This window comes from Pituophis catenifer, unplaced genomic scaffold (assembly GCF_029215685.1).
Source record: "Pituophis catenifer annectens isolate HBS135680 unplaced genomic scaffold, rPitCat1.0.hap2 SCAF_1, whole genome shotgun sequence".
NCBI classification, from domain to species: Eukaryota; Metazoa; Chordata; class Lepidosauria; order Squamata; family Colubridae; genus Pituophis; species Pituophis catenifer.
In genome coordinates, this window is record NW_027256881.1 from 66,450,714 (window position 1) to 66,475,197 (window position 24,484).

A 24,484-nucleotide genomic window follows, 5' to 3' on the forward strand; every position below is an offset into this window, starting at 1 on the left:
CCTGACCCCGCGCATGCGCGCGCGAACCCCTGCTCCCGGCACGCGATTGCGCGGATTACGCAGTGGGTCCAGTAGGCCCATTTTTCTCCCCAGGCTCCAGAGCCTTTCTAGGAGCTTGGGGAGGGTGAAAATGGCCTTCCCCACCCCCCTGGAAGCCCTCCGGAGGCCGGAAATGGCCCGTTTGCCAACTTCTGCTGGGACCGGAAGGCCCAAAAATCAGTTGGCCGGCATGCACATGCGCACCAGAGCTGAGCTCACATGTCCACCGATATGGCTCCACGTGCCATGGGCCTATACCATATATAATGGAATATTGTTAATTCTTAGACAATGGGTATAAGATACAGCCTAAATTAATAACTGATCAAAGTTCTTTTTGTATGAAATGCATATTTAAAATTCACTACTATTAAGAGGTCATCCATTTGCACGTATACGAGCTATATATTTCTTCTTTAATCTTCTTTTGAATTCATTTCAGTGAATTATCCTTGTAGTTTTTATTTTGACAGCTCTCTTTACAGCAGTAAAACAAAATGTGTGCATTGCAAATGGCAAGGATTCAAATTTCAGCTATGTTTATCCAAAATAGCACTGAACTGCTTCTGTACTTATGCTATACTGCCTACAGCCTTACGGAAGGGGAGACAGATGGGATGAATTTAGCAGGGAAACAGCTGGGGCTTGAAGTAGAGACAAGCAAAAGTTTTGCTATCAGGCTTCATTATGTATCAAGGTACCAGTAAAATGTGTATCCGTAAGGCAGCCAAAAAAAGTGTGTCATTTGACTAGTGATAATTACCTTTTCTCAACAGCTGACAATGTTCTAAGTAGCATTAAATAGGTATAATAATTAAGCAATAAGACAAGGCAGGCAGTGCTTTGCTTGGGATTATAGCTTGCCTCAGGTATGTTGCTAGGCGCAAGACTGAAGGCTGAGTGTTTTTAGACACTTGAGAAATGTAACAATCCCTAAGAAATGTACTACCTGGAATGTCTTGCTGCTTTTAAACAGACGTCCAGAGATGTTAGACACTTCAAAATCCTGTGGATTTTGCTGACATGAAAATAAAACATTGAATGCCCAGTATCTTTTATTTCTATCTTTAAAAGACCAGTCCCTTATTTCCATACTCAATTAAAAGATTCAACATGGGTGAATATTTAATATCTATCCATTACAGTGGAACATCATAATCCCCATAGCTAGCAATATTGTTTATATTACTAATGAAATAAAGCTGTTTGTGTCAAGGTCTTACGTTTTTTTATTTATGATTTTGCAATAGTTCTGCACATTCTCAGCCACATTTCATCTCCTTCAGTATTTATCTGCATATGGATATCCAAAAAACTAGCCACCAGATAATCAATACCAGTGTTATATTATTTCAGAAAGACATGAAGAACTGTTCCATTATAGTCAATTGTTTCATTAGAACAATCTGATTTAGAATATGGCAGGCTAGCAAGAACAGCCTGTTTGATTCTGGAGCAAAAACAAAACAAAACAGGAGTTTACCAATTCAGCATAGAAGCAACTACCGTATTTTCCGGCGTATAAGACGACTGGGCGTATAAGACGACCCCTGACTTTTCCTGTTAAAATATAGGGTTTGGACTATACTCGCCATATAAGACTGCCCCTCTTCCAACGCACACCAAATAAAAATTAAAAAACATCAACTGGCTCACCCACAATGTAAAAACAGCTGTGCTAGACCCAAAATGGCCCCTGAAACAAGCAGGAACCTCACACAGCCACAAAAAGCCCCCCAAAAACTACTTTCACACTTTACACACACACAACACAACACAACACAACACAACACAACACAACACAACACAACACAACTGGCTCACCCACAATGTAAAAGCAGCTGTGCTAGACCCAAAATGGCCCCTGCAACAAGCAGGAACCTCACACAGCCACAAAAAGCCCAAAAAACCAACTTTCACACTTTACACACACAAAATTCCACATACAGCTTTGTGACATTTTGTGTGTTTGTGTAGTTAGAGTGAAACACTACAGAAACACACTAAATCTCAGAAAGCTGCACATATATTACTTTATTTTATTTTATTTTTATTTTTATATGAAAGCTAAATTTAAAACTTCCTAAGCTTTAAATGGCTAGGTCTAAAAAAGAAGAACTAAAAAAAACCCCAATTGACTATTTTTTTTAAAGCTCCCAAAGGGGAAAAAAACTTACCCAATAGAACAGGGATCTCCAACCTTGGCAACTTTAAGACTTGTAGACTTCAACTCCCAGAATTCCTCAGCCAGCTTTGTTTTGCTGGCTGAGGAATTCTGGGAGTTGAAGTCCACAACTCCTGCCTGCATGATTGCAGGCAGGGAGTGGCTTGCTGATGGAATGGATTCAGGCAAGCGAAGCAAGGCAAGCGTTGCGATTAGCAGCTAAGGTAAGCAAGCTGGAGGGGGAAAACTTTTTCTTTTACAGGGCTCTGGGCTCTGGCGATCCCAGCTGAGTTGCCTGATTAGCAGGCAACGCAGCTGGGATCGTCAGAGCTTGGATCCATGGCTCTGGCGATCCCAGCTGCGTTGTCTGATCGGCAGGCAACTCAGCTGGGATCGTCAGAGCTTGCAGAGCCATGTAAAAAGAAAAAAGTTTTTTCCTTTAACATGGCTCTGGCATCCCAGCTGAGTTGCCTGATTAGCAAGCAAAGCTGGGATCGTCAGAGCTTCGATCGCCAGAGCCATTTAAGGCTCGTCAGAGTCTTTTGGTTACAGGAGCCTGGTTACAGGAGAACGACACCCGGCGTATAAGACGACCCCCGACTTTTGAGAAGATTTTCATGTGTTAAAAAGTCGTCTTATACGCCGGAAAATACGGTAAGTTAGAAAAACAGACAAAATGTATTACAAGCCCTCAGTGGCCTAAAATTGATTTTTTCTTAAGAGTCAAAAGAGATATGATTATGATTTTAAAACGCTCTGAGATATTGTATATGCATCGGACTGCTACACAGAAGATTCTGTAGTAGACAAGGAGAAAAAAGAACAATTATAAACAAACTGCTTGTCGATGTTAAGTTACTAAATAGGAACAGTCTCTTACATTCTTAGAATCTAATGCTTCATGTAACCAACGTAATCCATAAATGCATTTAATATCATTCTCAACCCAGATTACTTTCACAACAATATTTCACATTCCACTTATTTATACATTTTAAAAGTTCTTTCTAAAAGAAAAGATTTCAAAGTACTCTTGGTCACAAAGCAATTAAAGTAAAACCAGAAACAATCAGCGTGCCATTTAAAGAACTCTGCCAAATAGGTTGGTAATTAGATTTTATTGTTATTTGGAGTTCATATAAGGCCTATGGAAGGATCCCAATTTTGTTAAATACCCAAAGTGGATATTTGCTGTGTGAGATCTGCCGCTTACTAGTATTTACAAAACATCATACTGTGCATCTTGAAATATCAGAGGGATACCACACAGAAACTGAACTTAAACACACAGATGTATCCATAACACAGAAATGAAGACAATGAGAAAATAGTAATTAGACATCAGTTTAAATACCTTCTTAAAAACAATTATTTAAAGACAAGTGAATCCGCTGGAAACCAGCTATTAAAATCAGCAAAGAGGGTTCCGTTCAGAATTATGACATAACATACACCTAAAAATAAAAGCAGAGTATTTCTGCAACACTTTTAATCAGGGTCAAATTCTTAAGTAGCTTGTGAATTAGATGCCTATTATGGGATATGGCATGCTGTTTTTGTTTAGTGTTACACTGGTATCTTTCCATAAATCTGCTAAGATTGTATTGGCTCAATTCTTGGATCTTAGATCTTAGATTGGCTGCTTTCCTGAAGTTAAAGAGTTATCAAAGTACTGGTCATATAAATAAGTTATGATCCTTAATTCTTCATTCAACTTAATCTATCAAAATGCTTCAAAATGAAATTAAAGTGAGATTTGACCAAAATTTAATGTAGACAACCTATCTACTTGTAGCTTAATAACACAGGCATCCTATTCTTATACCATAAGTAATTTATTAGTTGTAAAAGTTATTTGCAAAATGAAATAATGGCACTTATGACATCTGCCTTTTCTGTCTATAGCAGAGATTTTTGGGTAGATCTATGAGAACCTTCACAGATGGGCTGTTTTCCTCCTTTCTTCTGCCTTTACATGTGCATAGTTTCAATATATGGAGATGGTGGAAAATAGAGAAATGGGAAATATGCGCTGGTTTTCCTTCTTATAATGACTCCAGGTCATGGTTTGCAAAATGAAATAATGGCACTTATGACATCTGCCTTTTCTGTCTATAGCAGAGATTTTTGGGTAGATCTATGAGAACCTTCACAGATGGGCTGTTTTCCTCCTTTCTTCTGCCTTTACATGTGCATAGTTTCAATATATGGAGATGGTGGAAAATAGAGAAATGGGAAATATGCGCTGGTTTTCCTTCTTAAAATGACTCTGCTGTCTAATATATATGTAGTGGATAAGTCAGGGAAAAAACCTTGATTAGACTTTTGATCTTTTGCAATCCTATATACATGAGATCTGTATCCCACAGTAGAATGGATCATAAAAGTATGGTCATGTCTAAAGAACCATTCAAGACAATATTCCTAATTCATTCTTCAAGTAGAGTTAACCACATATTTTCTATAATTAAGAAAATTTCATTACAACAACTGACTGCAAAGGATATTAATCAACAGAATCTGATGGATTCCTTTAAGAGCTATAGCTCACGCGTGAGGAGATGAGAGAATGAGCAAAGAAGGGGAATATTAGTAAATTCACTTCTATAAAATATACACTATAAAAATATGATATCAAATATTAGATGTACCACAGTGAAATAGATTTCATAAATGCTATGCTTGCTTTCAATTCTGAAAAGGCCACCACTCCAGGTATTTGGCTGCCAATACAACCCAGAAGCATAATACACATTTGACACATCGAGTCTTTATAAACTAACATCTATGAAATTAGACAAGATTTTTTCCTTATTTATAGTAACAGGCAAGTGCAGAGCTCTGCCATCTTGTTACACAGATGGCTGTACATTTTTTTAATTGTTAACTTACAGCCACTGATGCCTGAGGAATAGACACACATCTGCCCCAAACTGCCAATTCTCTAAGCTTTTCTTTTGAACTATGGTACTCAAAAGAGATCAAGTAGGTGTTAGAAGCCAATTTTAAAAGCAAAGTATTGGTCATATACATAGACATACAGTAGACAAAGCTCCATAGACAGCAAAAACCTCTTTTGGATTTGCACATACCAGGTTAACTAATCAACAAATACTCACTGAATATAAAATATTATTTGAACGGATGTTTTTAATTGTTACCACATCATGGAAATAGCTGGTATTAATTACATGTGTGACTGATTCATATAGAAATAAAAACATGAATGTTTTTAAAATGTCATCTCTTGTCTTAGGAGCTCTCTTTTCCCTGAGGCACTGATACATTAATTCTTCTACATGAATACAAGCAAATTTATTTTAGTTATATTTTGATCTAAGAAAAAGAAAAGATATAACATTTAGACAAATTCCAGTGAATGTTTATGGAGATTCTCAGTCTTCCAGGTCATGGTTTTCCCAAAGATGCTTTTTCAAGAGGCAACTGGACTTTCTGGTTTTTCTTTGAAGACGTTTCGCTTCTCATCCAAGAAGCGAAACATCTTCAAAGAAAAACCAGAGAGTCCAGTTGCCTCTTGAAAAAGCACCTTTGAGAAAATTCTAATGAACTTGCATAATTACAGCAATCTAACCATGACAGTGGTTTCAAAACCACGTAGTTGTAAATATTTTTAATCAGGAATCAAAATTTAAGGAAATCATTAATACATACACGATTGCATTAGACAATCCTGCCAATATCACTAATTTGTAGTTTTTTTTTTTAATCAAAACTGGATTTATGGCACTCCCAGCCAATTATATTTTTCTTAGTGTGATAACTCTGGTTTTATGTCATTACAAATAATTACAAGCGACTTTTCAGATAATCAACTTTAAAATATTATTTAAAAGAGTAATTTACATCAGGAGTCTCCAAACCCCGGGCTGTGGCCCATTCGGAACAGGGCCATGCAAGCAGGTGAGAGGATGCATGAAGCTCCATCTGCCACTTGCATAGAACCATACCCTTCTCTCCTCCCCCCGCTGGTCCACCAAGCTGGAAAGGTTGAGGACCGCTGATTTACATGAAGCATGTGTTTCATCAAGTAAAATTGAACATTTAATTGTAGTTAGACCTCACTTTTGAAAAATTAACATTTGGACAAAAAAATACTATAAAAAACTTGAATAGACTAAGATATAGTTGCTATTCTGAAGGAAGAAGTAGAAAATATGCTCATAGAGCACCTGTTTGGAAAAGATTTATCACTTGGTTTCTTAGTATCTGCCTGGTACCTGCAACAAGAAGGTGGAACTGGTGAAACACATTAGTTAGTTTCTTAAAACATCAATCCTGGGTGATTAGCAATATCTATCTGCTACAGGGGTGGGTTCTAAATTTTTTTACTACCGGTTCTGTGGGCGTGGCCTCAGCGTACCTATAGTTCTGTAAAAATGTTGTTCACCTTTTTTCAACTTTATTATCTACATACCATAGATGCACTTTCATGTACCACTGAAAGGAGGAAATGGCTCACATGCTTTGCCCAAGAGTGTGATAGGCAACAGGCTTTTAAGGGGCTGCCAGAAAGAAGGGGGGGGCAATGTATTTTCCAAAGCACCAGTGAAGGCAAAACAAGAAGCAAAGGATGGAAACTGAACAAAGAGAGAAGCAACCTAAAACTAAGGAGAAACTTCCTGACAGTGTGAACCAATATAGGTGCAGAAATATTTCAGTCATAATTCACATATAAAATAGCCATTCGTGTAATACAACCTGCCTATTGTTCAAAACAGTCATTAGTATTATGGCTGATGTTTGATAGCAAGCCTAAAAGTCAAAGATTACAAGAGTGCTTACAAGCATATTGACTTATGCAGTGGTGGATTTCAAAATTTTTTGCTACTGGTTCTGTGGGTGTGGCTTGGTGGGTGTGGGGTAACAGGGGAAGGTTACTGCAATATCCCCATTCCCTCCCTACTCCAGGGGAAGGTTACTTCAAAATCCCCATTCCCTTCCCACCCCACTAACCTGCTCTGGGAAGGAATCAAACTCCCCCCTCTTCATTTCCCCAAATAAAATATTACTCATAAGAAAAGCAAGGAAAAATCAAGCTGCTAAGAAGGAACCTGCCTGATACTCATTCCACATTCCTGCCAGCTGCATAAAGGAAACTTTGTAAGAAGGAAACAGCTATCGGTGCTTAGAGATAATAGAAGGTGGAAGCCGGAAGTTTGGTTCCATCTAAAAGCAGGCAGAAAACTCATTGAAGACAGGATATTTCACAATGGAAATCGCCCAAACTTTTTTAGAAACACAAAGCCCATGTTGCACAAACCCCAAAACTTCAAAACATACAACCGTGTATGAATCCCTCCTCTTATCCAGTTTGCTGTCCAGCTGACCCAGAAACGAACTGCTGAATGTCACCGCTTCTACAAGTAAGAACTTCCCTCTAGCAGCTGCTTCTTGGCTTGTCAATTTAAAGCGACTGCGTCTTTATTTCCCCCCCTTCTTCTTTGCCAAGTGATCTCCTGGCTGAGAAGCGTTCCTGATTTTTTCCTTTTAGCCGATCAGTTGGGAGGCTTCTCAATTTAAAGCGACGGTGTCTTGTTTTTTTCCCTCTTCTTTGTCAAGTGAGCTTTGATATTTTCCTTCTAGCCGATCAGCTGGGAGTCGGGAGGCAGCGAATAGATTGGGGGCAGGGCCAGGCAGAGGTGGTATTTACTGGTTCTCCGAACTACTCAAAATTTCCACTACCAGTTCTTGCGAACCAGGAAGAACCAGTAGCAACCCACCACTGATCTGCTAGGATGAAATAACACCCTGCACAACTAAAAGATCACAACAAAAAAAATACATGATTACACTTTGGGGTTGAGACAGTGGTGAAATTCTCCGTGGTTTGCTACCGGTTGCTGCCCGCACATGCGTGGTGTGTACAAAACGCACACTGCATGCAGTGTGCGCCAAACACATGCTGCATGCATGCGCATGTGCAGTGTGCACCAAACACGTGCTTCATGCGGGAAAAGGACACTTTTTAAGGTAAGTAGAACAGCAATGGGGGGGGACAGCTGTACCGTGCTATTTAGATTCACTAGAAAGCAGTATTTCCTGCTTTCTAGCGAATATAAATTGCATGGCACAGCTGATTGTTGGAAATACCGGTTCGGACCAACCGGTAACTTTTTTTTACTACCAGTTTGGTGAACCAGTAGCTTTTATCAGTACCGGTTCACCCGAACCGGTGTGAACTGGTAGGATTTCACCACTGGGTTGAGATAAGAAAGAAATGTTAGATCTTCAGTGTATGAGAAGTGTTTAGTGTGTGAGAATTAGGACGAGCAATTACTACAGTACTGAAAATTCAGATAAGTGGTGAAAACTGGGCTAGGCTGAACAGATTCGAGTTTTTGCTTGTTTTAAGTTTTATGTTTGACTGTATGACTGGATCTGATTGATGACCACATTTAAGTAATGAAAGCTTTCCACTGTTGTTTTGTCCTCTTAGGCTCAATTGTGTATCAAGACAAGGAGAGATAGGTGCTGCCATTTCAGTGATTATGTGGATATTATACTTAATTTTTACCAGTGTGGTAAAAATGACACACTGGTCATTGGGGAATGATTCATGTTCTGCTTTATTTTATCAACACAATCCTGATTATGCTGTTTGAATCAAAGTGCTGTTACTTAACACAAGAAAATAGAAATAGCTCATTCAATAAATGCTTAATCAAATAAGTTGCTGTACAAGTAGGGTCTATGACAATTTGCCACAGCCAACTTGCCATGGCCAACTCATCACAGCCAACTCACCACGGGACAAGAGTTACACTAATATTAAAGGAATGGTGGAATAGAACCATTAAAAAAGGATGCCAAAGGAGGGAGAAAATGAAATGTAAATGACAAAAGTTAAAATAATTTTTCATTTATTTTAAATAATTAAATTGAATTGTTCAATTGTCCCATAGCGAGTTGTCCCATGGTGAGTTGGTGGTAGTGAGTCGGCCATGGTGAGTTGTCCCATTCTGTACAAATAGCGTGTGTGACTGAAGCTGGTTGAGTGAAGATGAAAGATTCAAACAGATTCAACTCTGTTCATCAGATTTCTTGAATGACAGTCTACAACAGAAGACAAGTTCTTTGGGTCCATGTAGTAAAGCCCCACCTCATAATGAGACCGTAAGGCAACAATAGGATACGGTGATATGTTCATTTGTTTCCTGTCTTCTATTTGTATTGATAGAAGTGACATTAAAATTAATGCTGATTTTTCCTCTAACTTTTTGAAGGAAACTCAGTGAAGTTTCTCATCAGATGTAGCTTAGTACTTTATGGCTTTCGTTGTGATTATCATAGTCACAAACATGACAAGGCACATTTTCATTCCTGGTCAGAATATAACTGACTTAAATTAGTTGAAAATATCTACTGTCAGCTACAATAATTGCAATCTGCCTATTCTCAGATGAAACTAGGTGGAGTTTTCAAGGCTTTGGAAGATTTTCCAATCACTTAATGGATTTGGGGGATGACATGATAAGTTCACAGAATTGTTGAGTGCTCTTCTACTAAAGTCAGACATTTTGGTTTTCTGAAGAATTTAAGATATTGAGATGCTTAATGTACTTCCAGCTTGTAGAGCCATCAACCCCATAAAACTTCCCCATTTGGCACATCAGGTTTTCCCCCCCAACACCTGCAGTTTCTGACAATGACCACCTCTTTTCTTGTTTCCAGCTGTCATATTCAGTGCTGCAAAGGAAGGTATCTGCAATGTACAGTAGAATAAATTCTTCCTACTTAAAAGAAAAGTCTTATTCTGCATGTACGGGAAAAAGATGGGGCTAGAATTCCTTTCTCTGACTGATGATGTTCTGAAACACTGCAAGACGCTGAATGTATATAAACAAATCAAGACTTAGTTCAGATAAGACTGAGTTTGGTTGTCTAGCAGATATGACAAAGTAAGACTGTAGGTATACCCTATTCAGAATTGGGCAGCATTCCCTCTGAAGCAGATTTGAAGCCTGGAGGTACGTTTAGATCCAGCACTGTGTACCAGTTGTGCCTGTTTCTGCTGGAGACATGCATGACCATAATGATGTATGCCTTAATTATCTCATGTTTAAATTAATGTAGCTATTTTTTCCAGGGGCCTGCCCTTGAAGAATGCTTGGAAAGACTCAAATCAAAAACAATGTGGTCACATTGCCTTCTTATGCAGGCTCTGTTTACCACAGTATGCTCTTCCCATACCAAATGCTCAAGTTTTCAATCCCTCTTGATCATAGCTAAGATGCAGGTCCCAGAAAATCCTAAATTATTTAGGATCAGTCCATCTGAAAAGTATAACTTTTCATATGACCCTGTCAATTATTTAAAAATTGATTTCAGAGAATGTTTTCATCACCAAGATATGGCACACTGGCGACAAATGGAACATTTTTTTTTCATGTGGCAGAATTCCATCTGTAATCTTCCATTTCTAAGGCAATTAAGATTGGTTCTACTTTTATTTATGTTTGATAAGCATGTATTCTCTTGGTGGTCCTTCATAGCCATATGTTATGGTTGAGAATATGTCTATGACAATATATACTTCTACTGACAGAACACACACACACACACACACACACACACACACACAACTATTAGTGAATTTGTACCAAGTGTTTTTTTTCTTTTTAAGTAGTTCTGGGCTTCCATAGAATAGCTTAGTGAAAAGGCACTACATCCATCACAGTTGATGAAGATTAACCAATGGCGATATCCAGCTGATTTTGTTATATTGGCAGACTTTCATTTATTAAACCCTGATATGAACTGGATAAGCATTTCATTAAGTTATAATTGCTGCTGAGTTATAAATAATGCTGAGGATCTCACCTGTCCTATACCAAATTCATACTCATTTCCTTTATATATATAAAAACTCCCTTCTCACCCTATTAAAGATATGTGTCTTTGATAGAGGTGAACCGAGAGGATCTGAGATTCTGAGGTTTTCTGTGAAGTATCTTAGCTATTCCTAGCACTCACTCTTCTGAACAAAGAGCTCCGACGTTGTTCCTAGGAACTTTTGGAGCCACTCTTCCAGCTTAGGAGTCATGGGATCAAGGGCTCCTATCACTCGGACCATTTTGGCCTTTACTATCCATATCCACTCCATTTCCTCCTTCAGGCCTTGGAACTTCTCCAGCTTCTCATATTGCTTCTTCCTGATGTTACTGTCCCATGGCACTACTACATTGTGCAGATGTTCTTGTACACAGTGCCTGCTACTTGGTTCTGCCATTCAGTGCATGTTGTTCCTACCTGCATCTTACACCCTGCTACCATATGTAGGACTCTTTCTCTTTATATTATAGATATTATCTATGATTTTTATATAATATATAACATTTTTATTAAGAGTTTTAAGAACAAGAAAAATAACACTTACAAACTAAAGAACAAGAATGGAGAAAGAGAAAGAGAAAGAGAAAGAGAAAGAGAAAGAGAAAGGGAGAGATTAAAAAAAGCTAAAAATGCAAAAAGAAAATGTAAGAGATAAAAAATATAGATAAAAGATGAAAAGTAGAAAAAAGAAAACAAGAAAAGATATAAATATCTTTTTAACAAGGTAAAATAAGAATAATTTATCATCTTCACTGCAGCTATAAGTAGTTATATTTTAACCTCTCCCTCTCTAAGGTTATGTCATGACTCTCTTCTTTCCATAGTCTATTCATCCAATTATCTAATCATCTAAACCATAAATCACATGTTAAGTTTTTTTTCTTCTTTTTTATGCAAAAAGTCATTAAGAGATTTCCAGTCAGTTATAAATGTGGTTATTGTCTTTTCTGTAATCAAATAAGTCAATTGCAGAAAATTCTGTCATCTTCACAAAGCATTGCTCTATTGTAGGAAAGGAAGGAAAGAAGTCCTGCAGATTTTATGTAACTGACTATAGGGGAGGGCACTCATCTCAGTTTCAAGAGCCATTTTGCTAGCGCTGTCTGAAGACATTTCTGTGATCATGTGGCCAGCATAATGTCATGGAATGCTGTTTCCTCCCCACCAAAGTGGTACCTATTTATCTACTTGCATTTGCATGTTTTCGAGTTGCTAAGCAAAGGGAACTCATCCCGTCGCATGACACTTGGATCTCAAATCTGGGCTGTTGGTTTCCAGCTGACAAGCTCAGCGTCTTAACTGCTGAGTCACCACACCACTCTCTACCCTGGAGATATTGTCAAAAATTTTCCATCTTTGGCATACCATCATGTTGAAGTAATCACATATAAAAACAGTGTTCCATGACTCTTTTCTGTTTATCCACCAATCCCAGGAGAAAAAGTTCTGGTTTCAATTAAATATTAATACCAGTATTTAAAATCCTAGGAATCTATATGTATTTGAGCCTAAAGTTTTCAAGCTTTTTTACAGGTCCAAGATGATAAAATGACTTTTGTTATTTTTCACATTTCCAACACAAATTTGAAGTATCTTTAAGATTCTACATTTTTCTAGTGTCATATACCTACAGTACATCATATTATGAATATTTTCTTTAAGATTATAGCATAATGTAAATTTTAATCCTTTCAACTACATATTTGACTGAAGTGATGCTGTGACTGCACTTTTGTAGTGCTGCCTGGAGGCTGTGGGGGCCTGATGGGGGACAACAGGCTTAAGCTGAACCCTGGTAATGGTAACTTTGATAATGTTGGTATGTGGAGCCTCAGCATCTGGAGGCTTAAAATCTTTAGTTCTGGGTGGGGTGGGCACCACCCCAAAGATACCCAATGTGGGGTCATAAACTCCTGCTCAAAGAGCAGGTGCCAGGGCTAGGAGAGCCTTCACACAACTGCATGTGGTATACCAATTGCACCCTTTTCTGCATGGTGAAGTCCTGCACTGAGTCACTCAGGCCCTGATCATCTCCCGCTTGGATTACTACAACATGTTGTACATGGTCATGGGGGACTTTAGCCTGCCGTCTGCGGGTGAGGCATCTGAGGTGGCTCGGGAGTTCATGGCTTCCATGGCTTCCATGACAGCCATGGACCTGACCCAGCTAATTCATGGCCCTACGCACAGGGGGGGGAAACACACTGGACCTGGTTTTTGTCTCTGGACAGTGGTTGAGTGATCTTGAGATAGGGGACATAGTCATTGACACCTTGTCATGGTCGGATCACTCTCTCCTTCGCCTTGACCTTTGAACCGCGGTACCCCGCCGCAGGGAGGCGGAACCAGTAAGATGGTACCGTCCCAGGCACCTGATGGAACCTGATAGGTTCCAGATGGAGCTTGGGCCAATCCCCTAGGATCTTGCACACGCCTCGACCGGAGACCTAGTGGCCGCCTGGGATAGGGCGGCCTCTGGAGCTCTGGATCGAGTCGTGCCTTTGCGGCCTCTGACCTGGCGCCGTTCTCACCTGGCTCCTTGGTTTACTGAGGAGCTGAGGGAGATGAAGCGCCAAAAAAGACGCCTAGAGAGTAGTTGGAGGGCTAGTCTTTCTGAATCGGACCAGACACTGGTAAGATCTCATATTAAGAATTACCTAGTGGTGATAAAAGCAGCAAAGTGTACCCATTTTGCTGCTTTTATTGCGTCATCAGATAATCACCCGGCCACCCTGTTTAGGGTGACCCGCTCCCTGCTCCACCAGGAAGCGCGGGAGGACCCCATGGAGGGAAGAGCCGAGGATTTTGTTCAATATCTGCATGACAAAATCACTCAGATTCGAGAAGGTCTGGACTCCGACTGGGTAGGTCCAGCGAGGGTGATGGAGGCAGGTCTTGAGAATATTATCTGGGACAAGTTTGATCCTGTGACCCCAGATGACGTGGACAGGATTCTGGGTAGATTGAATGCGACCACGTTTGTTGGCCCGTGTCCCTCCTGGTTAGTATTGGCTTCCCGGGAAGTGACGTGAGGCTGGCTCCAGGGGATTATAAATGCATCATTGGGTGAGGGTGCCTTCCCCGCCGCCTTGAAGGAGGCGGTGGTGAGGCCTCTCCTCAAGAAGCCTTCCCTGGACCCGGCAGTATTGGCTAATTATCGTCCAGTCTCCAACCTTCACTTTATTGCGAAGGTTGTTGAGAGTGTGGTTGCGCGACAGCTTCCTCAGTACCTGGATGAAACGTCGTATCTAGATCCGTTCCAGTCGGGTTTCAGGCCTGGGTACAGCACGGAAACAGCATTGGTCACGTTGGTTGATGATCTTTGGAGGGCTCGGGACAGGGGTTGCTCCTCTGTCTTGGTCCTGTTAGATCTCTCAGCGGCTTTTGATACCATCGACCATGGTATCATGCTGCACCGGTTGGAAGAGTTGGGGGTGGGAGGCACCATACTACGGTGGTTCTCCTCCCTTCTCTCCGACCGGTCGCAGTCCGTGTTGACAGGGGGGCAGAGGTCGACCCTGAGGCCCCTCATATGTGGGGTGCCGCAGGGATCGGTCCTCTCGCCCCTTTTGTTCAACATTTATGTAAAGCCGCTGGGCGAGATCATCCGTGGTTTCGGGGTGAAGTACCATCAGTACGCTGACGACACCCAGCTGTACATCTCCACCCCGGACCATTCCAACGATGCCCTTGAAGTGATGTCCCGGTGCCTGGAGGCCGTACGGATCTGGATGGGGAGGAACAGGCTCAGGCTCAACCCATCCAAGACTGAGTGGCTGTGGTTTCCGACGTCCCGATATAGTCAGCTGGTGCCATCGCTGACTATTGGGGGCGAATCATTGGCCCCCATGGAAAGGGCTCGCAACTTGGGCGTCCTCCTGGATTCACGGCTGTCTTTAGAAGAGCACTTGACGGCCGTGACCGGGAGGATTTTTCATCAGGTCCACCTGATCCGCCAGTTGCGTCCCTTTCTAGATCGGGACTCCCTACACACAGTCACTCATGCCCTCGTCACCTCCCGTCTGGACTACTGTAATGCTCTCTACATGGGGCTCCCCTTGAGGTGCACTCGGAGGCTCCAACTGGCGCAGAGTGCGGCCGCGCAGGTGGTTATGGGAGCAACGTGGAGCTCCCATGTAACACCTCTCCTGTGCGAGCTGCACTGGCTCCCAGTGGTCTTCCGAGTGCGCTTCAAGGTTCTGGTTATCACCTTTAAAGCGCTCCATGGCTTAGGACCTGGTTATCTACGGGACCGCCTGCTACCACCAATAGCCTCCCACCGGCCAGTACGCTCCCATAGAGAGGGGCTCCTCCGGGTGCCGTTGGCCAAACAATGTCGACTGGCAGCCCCTAGGGGGAGAGCCTTCTCTGTGGGGGCACCTACGATCTGGAATGAGCTCCCCCCGGAGATACGGAGGATCCCGGATCTGCGCACCTTCCGTCGCGCGCTTAAAACTTTTTTATTTCATCAAGCTGGCCTGGCCTAAATCTTCTCCCCTTTTAAATATAAATTTTAAATACAAATTTTAATTTGTTTTAAATTATGGGGTATTTTAAATTCAGCCAAATTATTTAATTTGTTTTTAATCTATTTTAAATTTTTGTATTTCTGTGTTTTATCTTGTAGCTGTTCACTGCCCTGAGTCCTTTGGGAGAAGGGCGGTATAGAAATTTAATAAAATAAATAAATAAATAAAAATGGGCTATCCTTGAAGAATTTTTGGAAGCATGAAGCAGTGCAGACAGTTTTGAAGGCCCAAGGATGGCAATGTAATACCATGAGCTGCACTGGCTGTTTCTGGATGCAATTCAAGGTATTGGTTATTATCGTTAAAGTTCTCTATAGTTTGGCTCCAGGATACCTTTGGAAATGTCTTTCCCCAATGGGAAACTGACCTGCCCATTGATGCTGGCAGAAGGAGTCTACTGTGGATCCATAGGCCAAAGGATTTCAGTTGGTGAGATCCAGGAGAAGAGCCTTTTCTGCCACGGCCATCACCCTTTGGAATATCTTGCTGCAAGGAAGTAAGTCTAACAACAAGCTACAATACCCAATTTCAGATAAAATAGATCTAATCCTCCTCTTTCCTTTGCAATTTGTAACACCTTATATTTAACTTGTAGGTTTTTCTCTGGCTGTACAAACGTAGATGTATCTTTTTGACATTGTTTTATGGTACATCAGTTGCCAAAACACTTATTGTCTGAAACAAAAATATCACAGAGATTCTCCCTAATAGTGACAATTGTAGTTTTTCCCATCTTAGTCCATAGTCATTTCCCAGTGATCTATGCAGTGATGAAAGAATGCAAGGATTATTTTAATCAGGTTTATTATGCAAACATTTATATTGAAATATGGTAAAGTCCTTTGAAAGAAAATTTTAAATAATCAGAAACATAAAGTAACTGCCATGAATCAAAGATAATTTTAGCCAACTATTTGTGCAGACTAGGCTCTAAATAAAATGCTACTGTAGTCAAAAAGATTTAGATTACACCAAGACTGTGCAACTTCTGTTGGCATAATGATGTACTAGTCTTTGTGTGGCATATTGAGAGGATAGCTGAAAAAGTGGACAAGCCAAGTTCAGGAATTTTAAGGGATAAAATAGATGATGCGCACACCTATAAATCTTAAGGCACTCATTTTAACCCTCCAAAATCCTCAAAAAATGCAAAAGTTTGGGCTTGTATACCACTTAAGGGGAATATGAAAAATATTGTTTGGTATTGGAAATAATTTCTATTATAGACATATTTTAGAAACTATCTGTTATTTGTACAGAGAGAACATATATCCCTGAGATGTCTGTGGAATTTATAAAAACTTCTTGCCACCAAATTTTCTCCTATTAGGAAAGCTTCACTAGTAGCCATTAACTTTTTAAGTTAATAATGATCCCTTCTTTTTTAGAATCATATAAAGATTCTTGAATTTGCTTCATATGTATTTGAAGTCTGCTATGAAATTCATTTAGTTTGAGATTCTAAAATTAAGTTAACTTCTAAGGTATTTGATGTATGTCTTGTCCCAATTACAGCTTTTATGTTCACTTTACATCATTTCCTAATTTTTCTTCAGTTTCTTCTTTTAAATTATAATCATCTTCCAAGTGAATAAATCTGTTTACATTTTGTTTCAAATCTTCAGTATCATTTAGAATTAAAGAATTGCTTTGTATTTTTTTCTCCATATAGATTACCTGGAATATAATCTTTAAAAAAAAAACAATTATATTTCATGTTTAAAAGCTGTGACTGATTTCTGTATGTTGGGTGTAAAAGATATTCTGAGTAATACACTATTGCAATGATTCTATCCATTTAAAAGAAGTTAAATTCTTTGGACTCTACAAGTTCTTCAACATATGGAATAAAGAGTTAACGTAAAATATTTTGTATATAGTTTATTCCAGTGTTTTCACTGCTCCACTCAGATTCTTATAATAGCAGAATATCATGATTAGACCAAGTACAAATGGGCACAGGAAGACAAAGCCTATTGAACTGATTAAACATATCAAACATTCAAATATTTCTGGGAGTTGTTATTTATCCTAGTAAGAAAAGAAGGATTACATGCATATCCCTGCCACATTTTCTAACTTTCCTTTCAGATTATCTTTTGGGTTAAATTGGGCTGCAACTGCAATTCTTCTATATTGGGAAATCAAAAGAAACCACCACAATATTAAAGACCCTAATTCAAAGCCAAGGATCTACAAAGCCAGCAGCTACAGAATAACAATAAAAGTCACTTTCTAAAGATAGGTAGAATGCAGAATCTGATACTATTTCCCAACCAATTGTGAGGATATAAATGTATGGTAGAAAAAAATCTGAAGAGTTCAAATCTCCTCCTTTATTAAAGCTATAACAAAAGCTTTATGAAATGTTTGAAATGGAAGAGTGAGGCATTTTGGTGAACTGATATCAACTGCCTCTATTTTGGGGGGACAGAGTAAACACATATTGTCACAAGCAGTAATATCTGAAATACTGGTAGGTAACATATTTGTAAGGAAATATTCCAAACCTTAGATTAAATCAATAATGTAGTGAACAACAAATCTAGTGCTGTTTTACAACTTAATAAGTTCTGATATGAATATTACCAAGAGGACTGAAAATGAGGCCAAACGATTATAAATGACAAGATATATAAACAGCAAGTAAGACATTTAGAAATTCAGTGAGAGGAAAAAACTGAAGAAGTGGCATTTCTTAAACAGATGTAAGGGTGACTGCAGATGGCATGTTAGAGAAGGTCAGCTGCCTCAGAGGCAATAAACAAGAAAGTTGATTTGTGATTGAACACAAAGAAGAATAATCCAAAAAAGGGAGCGAGTAGCCTGGATAAAAAAAAAAAAATTAAGCTATTCTAAATTTTCAGCAATTATTCTTCTGCATTATTAATACCAGGTCATATACATTAGAAACTAAGTCTCATGGCAAATGTAGATGAAGAGACATACCTATGTTGACCAGACTGGTTTAAAGGAGGCAACAATCCTGTCTATCATAGCCACAGAGTGATATGGAGCTCTGCCTCAACTGGATGGAGTTTTTTTTTTTTTAAATAAGATGTATGTTTTACACACACTTACACACATCTGTATTTTTTTAAAAGTCTATTGAAATATAGTTGCTGACAAAGACACAGAAATTATTTATTGGAGGCAAGCATATTTGAATATAATTTGGACTGCATTTGTATTTGAATTTTTTTATCTGTTAATTTTTTTTAAATTAAGCAATTACCTAAAATATTGATAATGCTTTTGAGATGAAAAGTATAGGAACATCAGTTTTGTTATAGTAAACCGCACAGGGATAAATTAATAAATCTCCCTACCTTAGCTTCATTTTCTCATGCATCCTTCCATGCTGGATACACTGATCCTCCAATTCATCATGCCTTTTCTGCACCTTTTCCAGTCTGTCATGGATGTACTCATTTTCCTGACTAAGCTGGCTGATTTCCGACCTAGAGAATTAAGAACACTGATGATGGATGTTGCCAGATTTTATCATGCAGTGTATCATCAACTTAACAACTCTATACTTCACATCTGCATCTTTCTTCAGGGCAGAGAATATCAAAACGTACTCTGGAAGTACTGCTGCATATCTGGGGACATAACTCTACCAGAATCTGCAACTTAAAGCCTGTATTTAGACCAGCACTGGCTTAGATAATAGGTGTCATAGTCTAATTTAGAGGACACTAAGAAGTAAAAGGCTGAATTATTGTTGCCAGGGGTATGGGGGTTTATTGGCTTTTGTATTGGGGTTTCATCTTTGTAAGCTGCCCAGAGTCACTGTGAGTGATTTGGGCAGCCATGTAAGTTTGTTAAATAAGTAAATAAATATAAAATAAATTAAAGTAAAATAAACTACGGACTTTTTTGGGGAAGTTCGTTACACTAGGGTATAACTATGTGAAACTACCTTATATAATTTCATTTACTTTGCAGGAAGGTGTTATAGTTTTCTTTTCAGTGCCACAAAACTGCAGGAACCACATTAGGTGGGCCTGAGGGGGCAGACTTCTATGCCATGGTAACTGCATTATGGGACATTCCTCCCTCCCCCCCAAAGTGAGGTAATCTCCATCCTTATTATTTTCTGGAAGTCCCTCAATACCTGGCTATGTCATTTGGCCTGAAGGTTTCAGGAGACTGGTGAAATCTTGAGGTGGCTTTCTTACTGATCTTAATCTCTCTTGTGTTTTATGTTTATTTTTGTCTGCTTTAGACATGCTTATTGTTTTTATATTTTTTTTGCTGTATTGTACCCAAAGTCATTTCTTGTGAGGTTTGATAAATAAATAATTAATTTGATAAATCAATCAATCCTAAGCATATTTCATAGAAAAGACGTTCCACCAAATTCTGTGAACCTCAGATTAAAAATATGGCATGCCACTAATAATTTTGAAGACTGGAGTCACAGAATATATAATTTAAATAATAAAAGAGTTATTGTGGCAAATAATTAAGCCCACAATTCTGTCATTTCACTCACACATTTTCTTTGTGATGTAGGCACTGCAATGTTACTGAAATACCACATCTGCAAAATCTAGCACAAAACATTCATAAATCTTGATCCATCAAGAAGCTAGCGTACACGTAGTCCTCAACCTTTGACCCCAAAATTTCTATTGCTAACCAAGATAGTTGTTAAGTGAGTTTTGCCCCATTTTATGACCATTTCTGCCATAGTTTTAAGTGAAACACTGCTGTTAAGTTAGTAACATGGCTGTTAAGTGAATCTGGCTTCCTCATTCCACTTTGCTTGTCAGAAGGTCACAAAAGGTTGATCAATTGACCCTGAGACACTGCAACCGTCGTTATAAATACATGCCAGTCATCAAGCATCCAAATTTTGGTTACGTGACCACGGGAATGCTGTAAAGATCGTACATGTGAAAAATAATCTTGACACTTTTTAAAGTGCTGTTTTAACTTCAAATGGGCACTAAATATATGGTTGTAAATCAAGGATGTTGTAAATCACTCCATGCACATTTAGCTTAAAAAGCTAGTTTTGTCCCTTTAATTTTGACAGACATACAAAAATTTTGCACAAAATATTTGGTTCACTATCGTTGCTTTCCTATTCATCAGAAACTTAGCATTTTAGCGTAATATAATTAAATGTAAGGTAGCTTCTATTTCTTTTGATGGAGATTAGGACAAAAAAAAAAGATATCACAGTTGTGGCTTACTTTTCCGCACAAGTTCAGTTTTAGCTTCTGATTCTCTAGCTTTGCAAGACACTCCTGGTGTTTAACTGTAAAGACTGCAGTCATCCAATGCAGCATCAATTGAACATGCAGAAAAACAGTTCAACCGGGTGCATGTTCTTTACTTCAATTAAACTCACACAGTTGGATGCCTACTGTTGCCAAAATGGTAATATAATTTATCCATTATAGGGAAACAGTAAAACTACACTAAAAGTCATTTAACAATATTTATAACACCATAAAAACAGTGTTAAAATATATGGACTGCAATGTGCACCAAAATTATAAAATTTGTTTCTCATAATCGGTGATTAAAAACAGGATCGTTTCTCTAGCTTCAATACACTCAACCCTGGTGACAGATTAGAATTCAAATCTTAATGATCAATTTACAATTAACAAGATAGAAGTGAAACAAATTAAACCAACCATTATATATAACGAGACCCAATGGACTTCCATTGTTGCACTTAATTACAAAGAGCAAATCACAAATACACAATAGACAGTGTCAAGCATCAATCCACAAACCTTAGACACCACAATAATCCAAAAAAGGGGGAAAAATCACATAGAAAACACTGAAGTATTGTATTATTACAATTCCACGTCCTACATAGAGCTAGATGTGCAGCTGGAGGGGAGTAAGTTCAGTATGTCCAAGATCCGCCTATGTATGTGGGAAAATTTTTGCTCAAGCTAATTTTTTATTATTATAGATTCCACTGAACAATTTGCCAAAAATATTATACATTAGTGAAGGTAACAGCTAAATCCAATAAAGCTGGTTTGCTATCTATTTGTGTAAGATAACTGCATCTTTACATACCCTGGATATAATCAGTCCCAAGATATTCTATATATTAATCAATATAATTCACTTCTTGACAATCTTATCAAGAGAAGTATAAACCTTAATACATTATATTTTGTTAAACTTAAGCAGTACTACAATATACTAAAATTTCAAAGACTATTTTAAGATATTATATCCTTTTCTTGGTTCAAATGGTAGAAAAATTCTTTTTAATAAACAAAAGCACTGTGCCAACAAATAAGTATATTTAATATGGAAAACACTTTGTTTTTTGATATTAAAAAAAATTAACATTTAAGAAGCTTTGCTTGGGCCTCCTTGGTTGCATGAAATAGTTCAAAGTGGTCTGTTACTGTCAATTATACTATATTATATTATACTATACTATAGCACCAAAACAGATATATCATATTTTTTGGAGTATAAGATACACCTCCCCCCCCCCAAAAAGAGGCTGAAAATTTGGGTGTGTCTTATACGCCAAATGTAGCTTTTTCAAAGCTTTTTTTCAGCCCGAACGAGGCACTAACAAGGCACTAGCAAGTGAAGGAATCTTCCGAGCTTTGCCTGCTCCCTTGACTCTCTGCTGTGCTTTAACAAGGTGCTAGCGAGTGAAGCGATCTCTCCATGCTTTGCTCCGACTCTCAGCTGTTCTTTAGAAGCTTTTTTCAGCCCTAATTAGGCGCTAGCCGAGTGAAGAGATCCCCCCGTGCTTTGCCTGCTTTTCTCATTGCTGCTTCCTCTCAGCTGTGCCTTAGAAGCTGGTTTTTATCCCCAAGCAGGGGATAAATAACCAGCAAACTAATGTGCTGAAGCTGACCAGACTAAGGACGCTAGCCAGATGAATGCCTGGTAGGCAGATTTTTCCCCCCCTATTTTCCTTCCCAAAAACTAAGCTGCGTTTTATATTCCGGTGCGTTTTATACCCCCAAAAATATGGTAATCCTAGACCGTAAAGGTAGCCAAAACCTAAAAATGAAGGAAGTAATGCACTTAACTATAATTTAATTTGCATCATTAATCTATACAAGGAAGTTTACACAGATACCTGATACCTGTAAAAATGCTTAACTTCTGATATATCTTAAGAGGCATAATCTGAGGAGAGATGGCTTTTAATTATATTCCAAATCTTATTTATAAATGTTAGTGTCAACTTGAAGGAATTTCTTAGCATTTAGAATATGCATTCATGACATAGTTAATAAGAAACATACATTAATTATTACATTTTTTCCAATCTATAGTCATTTCATACACAATCATTATTAATTTTGCCAGCAAATTATTTATTGCACAACGCAAATTTTAATAAAGAAGCAGTTTCAGAATGGATTAACCATGATTACTGACAAACTATCAGATTAATTAATCACTCTAAATGTAATTCTCAGTTGCAGAATGCTCCAATCTCCATCAACAAAGTTGCTAATAATTATTTCAAGAACAGTGCCCTGGAGATTATTCTGTAATTTCAAGGAGATAAAGGCACAAGTGAGGCACAAGCTATAAGCAGTAATGGTGGGGTAGGTATTGCTATACTATTCTATAAAGGCATATGTTCTTTCCAGATATGGATTACAACTCCCGCCTCTGTCAATAAGAATGGATACCAGTTCCCAATGAAAACTCAACACAATGGAGGAGATGGCCTGGCTCTATAGAAAAGCACTTCACAATACAACATTTAGTTAAAAGTTCCACTTCCATTCAGATTAACATGATTAACATACAGTACAGGAAAAAAGATGCCAAATGTAGCAATAGCATTTCAATTCCTAACTGTACAAATAATTATCCCTTGAACATTTGTAACTTAATCTGAATCAAATACCCTCTTTCCGCCAAAATAAGACATCCCCTGATAATAAGCCCAACTGGGCTTTTGAGTGCATGGCAATAAAGCCAAGCACTTATTTCAGGGTTCAAAAAAATATAAGACAGGGTCTTATTTTCGGGAAAACACGGTACTTGTTTTTTTTTAAAGGATGACATATAGTGCACATTCATAAATAAATAAGTAGTGTGCAAAATGAATAAACAATTCCTTATGTATTTATTTATCCCTTACCCAAGAATATGTACCTCAGAAACAGGGGTGGGTTCTAAATTTTTTTACTACCGGTTCTGTGAGCGTGGCTTATTTTGTTGGCATGGTTTGATGGTCATGTGACAAACAATTTTTTAGGCTTTAGCGGAGGTATTGGTCTACCAGGATTTTAACTACTTGCAGAGCCGTACCAGTCTACCCATTTGTTCTTGGAGCATACCGGTCTACCCATTTGTTTTTGGAGCGTTCCGGTCTACCTATTTGTTTTTGGAGCGCACCTGTCTACCACCACACTGCCTTTTACCACTGATCAGCTGTAGGGCGGCCCTTTGAAGCGCCGCAGCAAGAGTTTAAACAGTTTTTTGCCACTCTGCTACCACCGAAAGCATCGGAAACCGATTTCAGGTACCTTGGCCTCAATTGCCAATCTACCACCACCGAGCAGTTTACAAGGAGCGGATTGGTTCTAGCTGATCAGTTGGGAGGCTTCTTGGCTTCTCAATTTAAAGCAAAGGTGTCTTGTTTTTTTTTTTTTCTTCTTCTTTGTCAAGTGAACTCTGATTTTTTCCTTCTAGCTGATCAGCTGGGACTCGGGAGGCAGCGAATAGATTGGAGGCGGGGCCAGGCAGAGGGGGTATTTACCGGTTCTCTGAACTATTCAAAATTTCCACTACCGGTTCGCAAAAAACGGGGAGAACCGGTAGCAACCCACCACTGCTCAGAAACAACTTTATTCAAGAACTGATTTATATCTTGTGTTTAAGTAATCGAGGCACAAGACTAATAATTTGCAATCCATAATGT

The 24,484-nt window shown here is 38.8% G+C and overlaps 1 protein-coding gene across 1 annotated transcript in view; it reads right to left on the reverse strand.

The window, feature by feature from the left end:
• The window catches only part of SDCCAG8 (SHH signaling and ciliogenesis regulator SDCCAG8), a 114,980-nt gene that overhangs the window by 23,299 nt on the left and 67,197 nt on the right, over nt 1–24,484 (reverse strand). The window contains exon 16 of the mRNA XM_070950574.1: nt 18,915–19,046. Within this exon, the coding sequence (XP_070806675.1) occupies nt 18,915–19,046 (132 nt within the window). The remainder of the gene's footprint in view (nt 1–18,914; nt 19,047–24,484) is intronic.